The sequence below is a fragment of the Equus przewalskii genome, chromosome 29 (assembly GCF_037783145.1).
Source record: "Equus przewalskii isolate Varuska chromosome 29, EquPr2, whole genome shotgun sequence".
Taxonomy (NCBI): Eukaryota; Metazoa; Chordata; class Mammalia; order Perissodactyla; family Equidae; genus Equus; species Equus przewalskii.
The window spans coordinates 8,984,326-9,000,390 of record NC_091859.1 but is presented as its reverse complement, the minus strand read 5'-3'; the positions used below and the strand labels follow the sequence as shown (position 1 = coordinate 9,000,390).

The following is a 16,065-nucleotide window of genomic DNA, read 5'->3' as shown; positions in this document are numbered from 1 at the left end:
GCCTAAGTGTCCCCTGGGGTTACTCTCCCTTCCTCAGAACATCCTGGCCAGGCCTCAGATGTCTCACAGTAGTCAAAATACTCTTTCATCCGCACCACAGCTCTCCAAGGGCAAATCTGGATCCCATTTATCTCTGTCTCTCCTAAGCCTGGCACAGTGCTTGCCATACCATAAGCTCTCAATAAGTATTTGTGGAACTGAATCAAAATTCTCATTAATTTGCAGGAATAAACATGTTTTCATTCTTTAGGCACACTGTTTCTTCACCAAGAAATCCAAAGAAAAGGAAACAGATAACTAATTATTCAGGAGACAGGTAATCAATCCAAGACAGTGCAACTGCTCCTGAATTCTGATTTCTGGTTACAGTACATTCCGTCCAGGGGAGGTTTCTATTGTGCCAATATATGCATATATAGTACTTTCTGCTTTTCAAATATTATTTAATATTCATGGCGCTAAGGCTCAGTGCAGTTACAAAGCTTGCCCCAGGTTACAAGTGGCAGAATCAGAACATGGACCAGTTCTGTCTGATTACAGAACCTTTCTCTTTCCACTATATCAAGCTGTCTTTTAAAAGGAAAGAAAAGAAAAATAAGTCTTATTTTCCTTTATTACATTTTTAAAGGTCAGACATTTGAATACAGTTCACATTTTAATATCTGTAATACTTACAAAAATAGATAATATTCCTCAAGCTTAGAATTCTGAATATACGAAAGTAAGTTACATATCAAATTAAAAACATATGTAGGATATATCCAAACTTTAATAATTTAATAACGTCAAAATTGGATTCTTCCTCTAGAGAAACAATTCCTTTCAGTTTTCTATTAATAGACTTCTATTGGAGGTTTTATTTGGTCTAGACTGACTTGTTAGAATACATTCTTCCCATCTTCATCTGTTAAAATAAAACTTTTTCTTCAGCCTATTTCTTTGAAAATCATGACATTAAAATCATCCCTGATTCCAACTATTAATTCTATCCAAATATCCCAGATATGTATCTCTGTCTTTAACCTCTCGCCTTTAATTTGACCTGCCCAATGGCCTTGCCCATAAGAACACGCACTGATTGCCTAAACTCCTTAACAGGATGATGTGTGTTATGTGTCTGATTATATGTGTCTGTGATTATATATGTGTGTGTGTGTGTGTCTGTGTGTGTGTGTGTGTGTTAGGAATGAAAACTCCTCCAGTGGCATAGCACAAGTTTTATAAATCTTTATTGTGTTATATATCTCAATTTTCCCACATCGCCACATAATACACCTTACACCTTTATTCAAATAGTGTTTACAATTTCTGTAGCTAAAAGCCTGGAGTCTAGAGCTTTGTGAGAAAAGTTTCCAACTGCCCACTGATTTGCAGGTCAATGACTGATATTTTCCTCCAAAAGCACTAAGTCAACATGTTTTAAAAAGAGAAAAAGAACAAAAAAGAATCCAGCCAGTTAGCCCATAAACCAAAATTCCTAGTTCTAATAACTGATCTGTTACCAGAGGAGGTCAGATATGCCAAACTATCCTTTACGCCTAGCACTCAGGGGACCCTCAATACACACTAGTTCCCTTCCTTGTTAAGAATGTCTCATCTAGGGCTTGTAAAGCTCTAAAGGTCAACCATTTCTTACTCCTGGAGCGACCTTCCTTCCTTAGTCTTCCCACTGCTGTTCCTCTCCTGCACATTGTCCATTGCTACACAAACAGACCACCTACCAAAGGTTCTTATTCCAGCCTCCAGCCTCTCTCCCACTCACATCGTATTGCAAGACTTGCCTCCTCTTAACATTGCATAAAACATGACACTTCTCTGCTCAACGACTTTGACTGGTCAAGGTCTACAGGATCCAGTTCAGACAAAAGCTGCCTCTGCAAGCTCACCTTCTCTCCCTCTTCAGTCACATTGGGCCATTCACTGTCCTCCCACTGAATTTTGCCCTTTCCTGCCTCTAATGCTAGACTCATATTCTTTTTCTCTTCTTTTGGATTCCACAACATCACTGTCTTCAGCTAGCTGAATCTTAGTCAAGACTTAACTCAAATCTCAGCTCTTTCAGAAAGCCTTCGTCAGCCACTCCAACGAAAAGAGATCACTCCTTCCTCTAAATCAGGGGTCTGCAAACTACGGTTGAGAGCCCAAGTCTGCCCACAGTATGTTTCTGTCAAGTTTTACTGGGACACTGCCAAGCCCTTCGTTTATGTAATGTCTAAGGCCACTTTCCTGCTACAACAGCACAGCTGAGCAGTTGCAACAGAAACCATGAGACCTGCAATGCCTAAAATATTTACTGTCTGGTAACTCACAGAAAAACGTTTGCTGATCTCTGACCTAAATTCATAGAAAAATAACAGCTAACCATCTTTTTTTTGAGTACTACCTGCCAGGCACTGTGTTAAGTGTTTTAAATTCAATATCTCAGTGATATTTCACAACAGCCTTATCAAGTTTATTTTAGTACGCCATCTAATTATGTAACTCCACCCCTCCTGGACAACCCTTCTTCACCACTGTTCTACACCACCATTCCAGGAAGTATGTGTCCCATCCATTTGACACGTATCATTTATTGCCCAGTTCCAAGGTTAATGTCAGGCACATAGTAGAAGCTTAATATATGTTGAATGAATAAGTTAGTTACTTTTCTTGTATGTCTTATACATTCAAATATATAGCAAGCCAACTTGAAAGGTATGCACCCTATCTTCTATTTTATATTCCTCACAGCATCCAGCAAGATGTCTTTCATATAGAACTGACTCAATAATAAATCTTTGGTGAATCAATATATGCCAAAGAAAAAGTAAACTTTAAGTATTCCATTTGAAAGGAGGTTCTCATAAGCATAGCTTGCTCTTGGACAATTCATTCACAGATAAATACGGCTGTACTACTTGATTTCTCCAAATAAAGCACTTACCTTTGCATGATCAATGCGACTACTTAGTTCTTTGGATGCAAATCCCCCAAATATGAGACTGTGGATGGCTCCTATCCTTGCACAGGCCAGCATGGTATACATCGCCTGTGGGATCATGGGCATGTAGATAACCACAGTGTCACCTTTCTTGATACCATGTTTGACCAGAACACCAGCCAGTTTAGAGACCTGTAACAAAATCATTAGATCAGCAAAGTGTTTTCTGTGTTATTTCACTAAACTTCTAAGTTAGGCAGTAACACAAGAAGAGGATCACCCTCTTGGCAGTGGATTCAAAAAGCCTGAGTAAAGCATATTTGACGATGATGATAAGAGTTTAGATAGTGACAATAATAACAGACATCTGTATTATAATAATTGACTACAAACCAGCTTACTATTATTTTGCCATATGAACTTCATGGCTTACAACTGCTTAACTGTTGATTCAACAACATATTTACTGAGAAACTGTTACGTGCCAGACGTTGTGCTTAGAGTTGAGGAGACAACAACGCAAAACAAGAACACAAATATGTTCCCATGGAGCTTTTATTTTAAACAGTGTATCTGTCAAGTGAACAGAAAGATAAAATAATTCGAATTTAAATGCACTGGCTTAACTGGTGAAGGAAACAAATACGTGTTAAGAAAGAAAACATCATTATACATTTATAAGGTAAATAAGACAGATTCTGTTATTATTATTATTCCTGCTTAAAAGATAAGGTAATTAAGGCTCAGAGATAACAAATAGCTAACTTGAGGTCAGAGAGCTAGTAAATGGCGTAGCCAGCACACCATCACACGTCTCTTGACCTCATATTCTTTGTCCTCTCTACCGCCTCAAGCCAATTATTTTTCTTTATAGTTTTTTATGCTACTTACATAGTATAATAGGTAATAGTATAATAGATAATTATACTAATTTGCTATACAAAATGACTGACCTCTATATTGAGACCAAACATACAAACTTCTTTTTACTTTTAACATGTGTTTTGGGGACCAAACATCCAAAGAGGAAATATCTCTTTCCTCTTAACATGAGTTTTTGCAGTTTTTAGTAAGAAAGGCAAAATAGATCATAAGCCCATACATGATATAATTTATTACAAGAAACTCTTCCATGGGCAATTATAGCAGGCTGAGGGAAGTATGCCCCCATCTAAGTGAGAAAGAAGTTCAATGTTCTTCCATCTAAAAAATATGCATTGAGTACCTGTACATGCCAGACACTGTTTTCTGATAATATCAGGAAACACAACAAGACAAAGATGTCCATCCTCAGAGTCCTGATGTTTTAGCAGAGGAAAGACTTACAATAAACATAAGTAAATTATGTGCTACGTTAAAAGGTAATCAGTGCTATTGGGGGGGGGGGGGGCACAGAGCAAGGTAGAGGGGCCTGGGGACTGGGAGTGCAGGGGATGTGATTCTCAAAGGGACAATCAAGGTAGACCTCACTAAGGAAGTGACATTTTAGCAAAAGCACACAGAAGGCTGAGAATAAGCAGCTTCTGTGAGTATACTGTTTCAGGGAGAGAGCACACCAGTACAAAGGTGTGAGGGGGCTCACGTGTGATGTGATCAAGGAACAACAAGGAGACCAGGGGAGCTGCAATAGAAAGAACACCTGAGAAAGTGGTCGTAGATCAGGTCAGAGAGAGAAAGAAGGGGCCCGGAGGGATCCCACGGGCAGCTGGAAGGACTACAGCTTGCCTTTGAAAGTGACTGTTCAAAATAAGGAACAGAGGGGGCTGGGAGAAGAAATTAGGCCACACGGCTATTTGTGGTTCCTTTCATTTCACTCTGGCTCTCTTACTTTCGAACAAGTTCAAAGGATTCTGAATCCTGATCATTCTTCCTTTTTCTCCTTATTCACTTCCTCTGTGCAGTTGGGGAAAGATGTGGTCAAGTTTAAGGGCTCTGGTGAAAGACAGAAAGTAACAAACAACTATCTCAGCATTTTATTCTCCCCTGTATAACAGACTATAATTTAGTGCTATTTTTTAAGAACTCAAAGCTGCCCAGCAAAGATAAGTATAATGTAAGATATAATGTAAGATAATGTAAATAATATAAAGATAAGATAATGTATAAGAAAGATACATTGAAGTGATACAAATCATGAACTAAATTCCATATGGAGCCCAAGAATCAAGAAAAACACTGGAAAGTTGTATTCAAACCCTCCACGGGCAGTCCCTGCAGAAAGTGGTCGTGCCCTCTGATTACTGGGCGTCCCATTGAAGGTACAGCACTGGGAGAAACCAACACGAATGGTTTCTCTTATTTACAGCTACAACCTTAGCATCTTGAATAGTGTCTGCTGTTGAATAAAATTAATCTTCAACCAAGACACAATCTAGCAACGATTCAGTTACTTTATATTCCAGTCTCACTTCACAATGTTGCTGGAAGATGCCCAAAACTTTCCTGTCCTCTGAAAGAAATGACATCAATAAATTCAAGACTTCTTTCAAAAGAAAGATCTCAAAATGGACAAATGTGGTCCCACATGTATTTAAGTTTGGGCCATATCACATCTTAAAAAATTGAGCCACCATATTAAAATTAATAACTTTTATATACAAATCAGATTTCCAGTTTCTCTAGAAAAACTGGAAGATGTAGCAACACTGGGCCTGTGTTCTTGAATGACAACAATTGAACCTGATGGTCAACGGCTGGCTTTGCCATAGAACACACAATTCCCTGGGGATATTTATCAGAGCTTGCATTTTTCATTTCATTCTGAGTTTAAAATATATTCTTTTATATTCTGTTTATGTTATGTGCTTACACAGTAGCTCTGTAATGACAGAAGTGTGATATATACCAATAATTGATTTTTGTCCCACCCACTTGTCCCATTTCTGTTATGTGCTCGGCTCCTGCAGGCGTCTGAGTTGTTAACGAGTGAAGACAACTTTCAGTCATATTAGGTTGCACTAGGTCGTTATAACCACTAGATGGCGTGCACATGGCCTTGTTAACCTTGCTTCCTGCAGCTACTCCTCAGTGTTTTGGTAACTGTCCTAACCACACCAGGAAAAGCTGCACACGATCAATAGAGAAAATTTCTTTTTCAGTACTTCCCAGGGTTAAATGTCATTCCAGTAAAATTTTCCTTTGTAATTTTTAAGTTAAAAAAGTAATAATATATATATTTATAGATATATGAAAATATGTTTCTGGTGAGACTTCTAATAAACAGACTTATGAAAAACAAAATATTAGTTCATAGCAGCAAAAAAATAAATGGACATTGACTTAAGATGAAAATATTTGAGAATGTTTCATTAGAAAGTATTCCTTTTCAATATTAAATCTAGAGTTGGTTAATATGGGAGCCCCAGAACAGAATACTTAATAGTCTTGTCTCAGATGCAGATAAATCATTTTGAAGATAAGTGTAGGCAACAGTGAGCAATAAGAGGAAAAATTTAGAAACCTCAATCATCTAAGATCTCATATTCACTCAAATAAAGTGATTTAAACCTTGAAACTTCAACATAAGGGGCAATTTGATTATTGCTATTTCAGGGTTCACCTTGTTTTTCTTGACTTTCAGATGGAAAATTACCAAAGAGAAGGAAAATAAATATTAGTTTAATTCAATGTTATAGTCTTTTCCTACCACAGATGTCTGAGTGTAGATTTATAATTTCTATTTTTATCCAAAGAGAAAATATTTAACATATGTCTCATATAATCTATATTTCTCAACTGAATAACAAATCATACCATTCACCCAATCCATATTCATCTCTGTACCTTCTTAAAATTGTATTGTAATCTATCAACAATTTAACAGTTTTATATCAGGCACACACCAGCAAAACTGGTTTTCACTCTGATGTCAAGGGCTATACACAAGCCACTACAATCATGGTCAGGCCGTGCTTCCTGCTCATGTGGGGATGTGATCTGTGAAGGAAGCCTGAAGAAACACAACACATGTCTACATCCATTTAGATACCACATGGTTTCCTTCGTCCCACTAGAGATTATATGAATTAGCCATTATTTGGCACTAATTTAAAGCCATTTTAATATGTAAGTATCCTGCCGTTGATTCAATTTATATAGACTCTCTCTGCATCCTATATTAAGTCTGCAGATGCAAAACTGAGAAAGACATGGTCCTTACAGCAAAGAAACCAGGAGTCAGAAAAAATAACATACATAAATGTTATATGTTATACATACACTCATACATATAAAATATACACATATTTATATGTATGTATAATATATGTTGTCATATTACCGTAAATTATAAAATAAGAAAATGCAACAACAGATATTTATGTAATGTAAAATGATAAACGTATATTTGGTTTATACACAACACACATATATTTATACCTGGTTTAGTTACAAGTAAAAATACTAAATTTTAGAATCATAAAATGAAAAGATACTAGCATAAATAATGAAAAAGAATTTAATAAAACTTCCATATATTCATTCCGGAAAATTTCATTTAAAAACAGTCTGAGTATAACTTCATGACCAACCACCCATGACACAAACATAAACATTAGCCAAAACTGACCAAAGACTATGTTCTATAGAGTAAATTAGTACTTGCTTCACAAATAGCAAGTGTGTCCATCTAAAGAAAACCATGTTTGCATGACAAAGATAGTGTTGGCATCCAAATTACAGTAAAAAGATAACAATCACAGGAAACCTCAGAGCTACATCAAAGAAAATTATATGAAAAAGAAGAAAAGACAAAACATATTTTCAAGTTGCAATGATCATGTTACACTGAAAACCCTGGTCTAATCAATCACAGAAAACATAACTAATTTAAAAACGAATTATAATATCTGAGAAAACAGTTTACTAAAATTTGGAATAAACGATCTATTCTTGAGAACATATGAAATTCCCCTTAGGAAGAGATGATTACCTAAAATACAATCCACATATTCAGTGAATCATGTGTTCCTGTATGCACACACATCATACACACACACTCTTGGATTTTTTTACTTGTGCACACAAAGAGCTATCAAAAAGATAAAAATTTATCTCTAATGAATAGTTTTGTTTTATTTTTTGAGGAAGATTGGCCCTGAGCTAACATCTGTGTCCATCTTCCTCTACTTTATATGTGGGACGCCTGCCACAGTATGGCTTGATAAACAGTGCATAGGTCTGCACGTGGGATCGGAACTGGCGAACCCTGGGCCACGGAAGCAGAGCGCACGAACTTAACCACGACACCACTGGGCTGGCCCCCTATTTATTTATTTTAGAGTCAAGTCCTCTGTGTTGCTTTTTTTTTTAAGATTGGCCCTGAGCTAACATCTGTTGCTAATCTTCTTTTTTTACTTCTTCTTCTTCTCCCCAAAGCTCCCCAGTACCTAGTTGTATATTCTAGTTGTAGGTCCTTCTGGCTCTGCTATGTGGGATGCTGCCTCAGCGTGGCTTGATGAATGGTGCTAGGTCCACACCCAGGATCCAAATCAGCAAAACCCCAGGCCACTGAAGCAGAGGGTGCGAACTTAACCACTCGGCCACCCGGCTGGCCCCAAATAGTTTATTCTTTTGGCCATGCCCTTACTATGCATCTAGCAAATACCTATGAAAAGAACCAGTGAAACTAAAACTGCTTAAGATCTAAAGTGGTACTAAAACTATCTGTTTTGAAAGTGAATCTTTCAGGAATGTAAATATTTTCATATACTGTAACTTTTTAAGACAGTGACAATTTATTAGATACGGCATTGAGATAATTTTCACTTAAATACCACACTATGCTTTGTTGCTGTTATTAGTGTCCTCAAGTTGATTTTGACTCCTAGGGACCCTGTGTACAACAGAGCAGGACCCTGCCTGGTCTTTTTGTGCCATCGTCTCACATTTCGGTGCGATATCAGACAACGCTGTGCTATTGTTCATAGGGTTTTCATGGCCAATTCTTTCAGAAGTATTGCCAGGTCCTTCTTCCTACTCTGTCTTAGTCCGGAAGCTCCACTGAAACCTGTCCACCATGGGTGACTCTGCAAGTATTTGAAATGCCAGTGGCATAGCTTTCAGCATCACAGCAACACACAGTAGCCACAGTACGATACCCCACAGAACGGTGGTGAGGTTCCCTGACTGGGAAACCAACGTGGGCCACAGCAGTGAGAGTATTGAATCTTAACCACTAGACCACCAGGGCTGGCTTATGATACTAGACTAAGTCAATTTAATTATGAGATAGGCCTTTAACAGCAGCACAGTAGAGGTGATGTTATTAAAAGAAGAAAAATCTTTCCTCAAAAGATAAAAGCGGAGGCTGGCCTGGTGGTGCAGCGGTTAAGTTCACATGCTCTGCTTCAGCGCCCCGGGGTTCATGGGTTCAGATCCCAGGCATGGGCCCACACACCACTCCTCAAGCCGTGCTGTGGCAGCATCCCACACATAAAATAGAGGAAGACTGGCACAAATGTTAAGTCAGGGACAATCTTTCTCAAGCAAAAAAGAAAGGCTGGCAATAGATGTTAGCTCAGGGCCAATCTTCCTCACTAAAAAATAAAAGATAAAAGTGTACCACTTATGTTCAAGACTAAAATTTATTATTGCTATCTAAAACACAGAGGAATATATATTTTGTTTTTAAAAATGGAATTACATTAAGTTGTAGAAGAAAAGCTATAAAATGTTATGTTCAAAACAGTTATTTGACAGTGGACTAGAAAACATTTACTAACACATTTCTTCTCAAAAAATTTTCTCCAAATTACTTTTACTCCAAAAGTAAACAACGTTACTCAGAATAATCATTTTTCTCGTTTCCATTTTCTTCACAAGTGGGTTTCAATCAATATTTGGTCATTTTAAGACTGTGTATTTGCAAGCAAAGTGAAATGGAGAATCCTGTAATCCATTTAGTTCAGGCTTAAAATAACCACAATTTCAATAATCTGTGTGCTTTGAAGACTAATGTGGTTTTCAGACCATTTTTCACAGAAAATTAGTTCAATCCTTTAATTTTCTATGCATATGTGCTCATAGGCTCGATAAGGAATGTGCCATTCCATTTATTTAAGATTCACATGTTGTGATTTACAAATAGATCATCAGAGTTTATCACATCTTTAAAAGGACAGATTATTAATTTTAAAATAGTACTTCTATTTAACAGTCGGGTCACTGTTGACAGAGAAAACAATCCTACATCAAGGAGAAGTCCAAGGTCCAAAAGAATGGAAAATAGAATTGATGCCTACCATTAACACAAGACATGACTACCATGCGTGTAATAAAAGGGAAATAAAGTACATAGAAAAGAATAACTAATGCTTGCCTCCACTTTTTACCACTTGAACGTTTTTCCTCTCTAGGCATTAACGGTTAACGAATAATGACTTCCTCCTGCTTTCACTCATTCGATAGTCTCTGCCGAAGTTACCAATCCTCACGGCATTTGCTATTTGGATGAGGCACTTGCCTGAGAAAGTAAAGGCATTCAGAATGGACAGAGCAAGAATTCAGGGTGAATGTGGCTGTTAGATGGGCTGGAAAGGTGAAAAGAAATTCATCACATATCACTTGGAGCCTTATTGAGCCCTGTTAAGTTGAACTTATCCTAAAAACAATGAGTAATAATTCAAAAGTGTTGTCTTCTTTAGAAATAGGCACTTCCCAAATTCTTACAATGCAATGATTACTGCATGAACTAGGATTATAACGATGGGAATAAAAACAAATGAAAGATTGAGAAACAGTGTAGACTGCACAGGGATTGATGATTGATGGATGCAAGGAAGTAGTGGGAGGAAGGAAAGGTCAAGAACAGGTCCAGATTGTTGGTTTTAGCAACTGGATGGAAAGTGATGCCATTCACAGAGATGGAAAACACAGGAGGAAAAGTTGGTGTCAACATGTTTAAACCTGAGATGCAAGTGGGACAATCAAGTGGAGATATTTACTCAGCAGCCCTATATATGATCTGAATGTGAGGAGAAAGATGTGGACTGGTGATGCAGAATTGGCAATAATCAGTGGTGTCACTGCGAGTAAACATCATCTATATGGCAAGAGAAGCCATTGAAGCAGATGTAATCACCCACAGAGGGTGTGTAAAGTGAAAAGAGAAGCTGGCCAAGAAGAGCTAGACAGTGAAGTGATGGACAGAGAAAGCAGCACCCAATAACGAGAGTCAGAACGAGAGGAGAGTCAAAATGGCCGACAACGTAGAAGAAAATGAAGGCAGGATGGTACGGTGGAAGTGAGTAAAGAGAGAGTGGTCAAGAATGTTAGATGTGATGAAGAGATGAAGTAAAATATTGAATGTCCATTGGAATTAACAATAAGAGCATATTAATTACCTTAGCTCAGGCAATTTCAGAGGCAGTAGCATATTTTTGAGGATTTGGGAAAAGTGCATGGTAAAGAAGTAGGAGAAGGGAAATGTAGACAATTATTTAAAAGTTAACCTGTGAAAGAAAATAGGAAACTAGCCAATAGCAGCAGAAAGATTTAAGTATGGTTTTAAGAGAAAGAGCCAGCAGTGATACAGGTATGACAGAGGACAACAGAGGGAAAACCCTGAAAAGAGTTGAGGAATGACTTCAGGGCGACAAAGAAGGATTGGCCTCCACTGCAAAGTGAGGGAAAGAGAAAACAATGGGTGTGGATACAGGCGAGTCTGTAGGTCAGCACCGGACAGTTTCCATCAGGGTTCCTTGGTTTGAATCGATGTTCCCTGTTAAGCTTGAGGCACGGAGGTGGGAAGGTCGAACGGTTACAATAACTTTTGAGAGAGAAGACAAAACTTATTAAAGAAATGCTAAAGAAGAAAATAAATAAAATGCAGCATTGAAGTCTCAATAGATGCTGGAGACCATGAATCTACAGTAAACCCATTTTTGTAGCTATGTGATTTTCCTCCAACAGGATTCAACACATTAGATACAGGAAGGAAGACAGTAAATAATTGGATTGATCCATGTCTAGAGCTCTGCCACAGAGGTCAGATGGAACAACACTGTGAAGACAGGTAAGGATATTAGCAAGAGAGTTGTGGTGTTAACCTAAAGAATCTAACCAGGCTAGCAGAGAGGTGAAAACAGAAGAGACCCTCAGGTAGTGACCACACAGTCAAAACCATTTGAAACCATGGTATTTAAATGGATATTGTGTCTAAAAATGCAAACTGTCTGAAAATGTGGTTTCCTTACATTGCATAAGAATACCAGAGGTTTAAAATAGATGCTCTGAAAGTGAGGAGCCCCAATTTAAACACGTTCTTTCCCCCTTCCCCACCTTCCATCTACCAAAAAAGCCAAACCCCAGGGCTCCCTCATGCATCTGTTTCCAGCTGATTTTCAGTGTCCTTCGTCCTGGTGAAATTACATCTATGATGTCCCCCTTTCCCTCCACTGTTCACCCCATCGTTCGCTTATCCCACCTTGGGTAGTCTCTTTCTCACAGACCACCTCCACTTGCCTCCTCCACAGCAATGTGTCAGCCGCTACAACCCTTTAAAATACTCAGAAAGACCTCTCAAAACTTCCTCATTGGCCTCTATCTATCTCTATACTTTCCTCTAATTGAACTGCTTTTCTCTAGCATCAATATTTCCAATAATTTTAAATTTGTATTCATTTTATTTCCCTCCCTTAATTATGAATATGGCAAGAATATTGACTTTATTATTTTTCACTGCTAATGTGCTGTATTTCAGCTGTATTATGCGTTAGGCACTTTGGTGGCTAGGTTGGAACCCAAGCAGCACTCAGAAAAGTACCATTCATAGAAATATATGGAGAAACACAGCACAAATTCCAATTACAGAGTTCTCAAATGAATTTTTAAAACACAGCTTAATTCAAAGTTGATTACTTTCTGTATGTTTCCTAGAGTGTTTCTAAAGAAAATATTCCAAGTCCTGAAGCAAGTTTTATTACATTTTTAAAAATATAACCCACCCGGACTAAAATGAAACAGAAAATTCAACTATTAGAGAAGTCATTTTTCACAATTTTGCATTCACATATCTTTCTTTATATAGATATTATAAAAATTCTAGCATAATGTGGTTAACATACATATTTTTCCAAATTTATGTTTAAAATGGTACAGAATCTATTACTCACTATTAATAAAGAACATACAATTCAATACAAACTATATGTCATCTAGATATGGCTATATTCCTCCAATGAACATAAAAGGCTGAGATAGTAATTATTGCCCTACATATTTGTTTATACAGTGATAAACAAGCAAAATGTGAAACAGAGTTATCAGCTTAAAGCAATTACTCTGCGGCTGCTATAAACACTACATTAAATGGCTAATAGAAAATATTATTTTTTAAGTAACATTAACTCATGCTGTCAATTAAAGTCAGACTCCTTTCTCTCGATCTAATAAATTGTGTAATATATGTTTCTCAAACTGGGGTCTGTGAACAGAGTCTCAGAGTCCATGAGTTCTCTGAAAATTTTTAAACTTTGGGTTTTAATTTTGATGACAATTTAAAAAAATTAATAGAGTATATTCTGGATTATTTGAGCACTCATGCAATTTCACTATATTTATTTGTATTTGTTTTTATAATCTGATTTATATTAAGTAAAGGCCAGATGATGACATGGTGCATTGTATAAGAAAAGGCTTTATGGAAGTTCGGGTACTACTATGTGACAAGAGAACTGAGGCATCACAGGGAACATGCTCCCAAACTCAAGGGACCCAGAGCCACAGCACTCAGAACCATAGGCACTTGGCAATCAGTCACTCAGTTCCAGTAAACATCACTCACTATATGAAATTAAGTGTCAATTTGAGCTTGACTGACTTTGTAGACTTGTTTTCATCCTGTTTATAAATCAGATATGGCTTTATATATGTATTAAGCTGTAAAGAGAAGATATTAAGTAACCTAGCTTTAATTGTACATAAAAATAAAAATAATTTAAGTCAATTCAAAAAGTATGTAAGAATGTTCTTTTACAAAGTGTTTGTATGTTTCACAATTTTGAGAGAAAAAAATGGTTTCTTTGATTTTTTTTTTTCTCATAAAGAAAGGCAAATATAAAAGGCACAAGAGAGGTCAACAGAAACCTTGCATCATTTAGATCAATTCTGTAGTGATTATTTAATCAAAGCTTTAATTAAACAAACACCTTGGCATTTTTACAGACAGTACCTAAAACATGACAACTTCTCTGGGTACACCACCCACACTTCCCAGCATCAGGCTATGTTCTTGTTACCTTTTACAGTTTTCTTGGTCAATACATCCTAAAAGTCAATCGCCGTATAGGAAAGGCTCATAGAGAACTTGCTAAATACCCCAGGAATGGTGCAATGACATGAGAGCATTGCAATAGTTGGATCTGCTCCAATAGCATTAACATCACTCAACAAAAGGAGCCATATATAGTTTTACGAAGTGAAAAATTCACAAATGTAATGCATACACTAATAATAAAGAAAGCAAACACAGATCACATATGCCAAGAATTTACTATAAATATACATAAATATATCAAATTTCCCATAAAATCTATATATAATAAAGTTAACATAATTCAGCTTTGTAATGAAAACAATATTAAATCAAGTACGGCATGAGTAATCGAACAATCAATTTTGCCAAGATCTCTAATCTTGACAATAATTCTATTAAAAGCAACTTTCTGTTGATTTATTCAAATTTATTTTACTTAGCTATTACAAATACGAGCATGAAACTGCCAAATGAATTTAAATAATGTTAATAGCATCGTTTCCAGATCTACATATTTATTGACTTCGAAAAGTCTTACATGAAAAATATTTTGTTTCATACACTCAAAATATGATTCTATCCTCTTTATTTGCATCACTGAAGTCACTCAATGTCTTCAATTTATGTTACTTAGCTTTATCCTCTACTTCCTATGAAAATTGCATCAGGTCAAATGATTTCATAGTTTCATACATTAATTACTGAAGGTCAGAAATTGAAAGTTGTTGATGTGTTCAGCTGTCCTAAAATTGCTGACCTACATAACAGGTGCAGGTGCTAGTCAACAGAAGAAAGAAAAATTGTTACCAATTCATCACAGTTCCACCTGTAGGAAATTTTCTTTCTTTTTCTAGTCTGTTCTTCCCTGAAGTTAGCCTCGGCCTGTCTCCCTCCTGTACTCTTTGACTGTCTATTTTGTTTCCCATTTCATTCATCTTGTAGACCCAGCATTTAGGCGGGCGAAGGCATTCAGTTTTGTCTTCTGGGTGCACACCTTCATGGTGAAGGATGGCCGATGCAACTCTTGAATGTATCTGCTGCAGACCTTTGGAGACAGCTGTAGGGAGACCAACTATGTGCAGGGTGCATATTTCTGTCTTTCTTTTATGACCCAGCTAATGCATCACTTCCACAGCAAAGCCTTCTCTGACCTGCTAGGGCCAGGTTGGTCCCTTCTTCCTCTGTGCTACAAATGCACAAAGCTTTATTGTTATTTTATCACACAATTGATTTTGTGTTTTTCTCACCAGGCAAACTATGAACTCCCCGAATGCATGAATCATGTCTTATTCATCTTTCTGACACAACTGCCTAATACAGTAAATGATACACAATAAGCGTTCAATTTACATGTGAGGAGGACATCATTAAAGTTGTCCTCCTTCTCCATCTTTAGTATGCCACCGATAAGGCTATTTTCAGCTATTATTCACTTCCCTGAACTCATTATTTATTGACATTAACAGGTTACAATTATTTATGTATAAGATCTGGTATTCATTCTGTCTATGAAATGAAAGAGTATTGTAGAAACTCCTAATTGCCCATCAAAATCCATCCAGCTACACTACACTTTCCAGCTTTCCTTGCAGCTGATCACCAAATGGAATGTGATGGAATGTTCGAGGAGGTCATATATGACATTTCTGGGTATGGGCCTTAAAACATAGCATGTCTGATCTTCCACATCCTCTTCCACCATCCCAAGAGTTGGGCACATGTGCCTCTGCCTCAGCTTCAACGATGCAGATGAGGCCAATAAACCAGAGGATGAAAGCGCGATAAGATTTAATCTAGGTCTTGCCAAAGCGAACCTCATCATCTTCTGATGAGAAATGCATTTCTTAAAATTTAAGCCACTATATTATTGGATATCTTTGTTTTAGCAGCT

At 37.1% G+C, this 16,065-nt stretch overlaps 1 protein-coding gene across 1 annotated transcript in view; it reads right to left on the bottom strand.

Annotated features, from left to right (window-relative positions):
• ACSS3 (acyl-CoA synthetase short chain family member 3) overlaps positions 1–16,065 on the bottom strand; it is a 168,749-nt gene that overhangs the window by 104,230 nt on the left and 48,454 nt on the right. Inside the window, exon 3 of the mRNA XM_008520549.2 lies at positions 2,924–3,112. Within this exon, the coding sequence (XP_008518771.1) occupies positions 2,924–3,112 (189 nt within the window). The remainder of the gene's footprint in view (positions 1–2,923; positions 3,113–16,065) is intronic.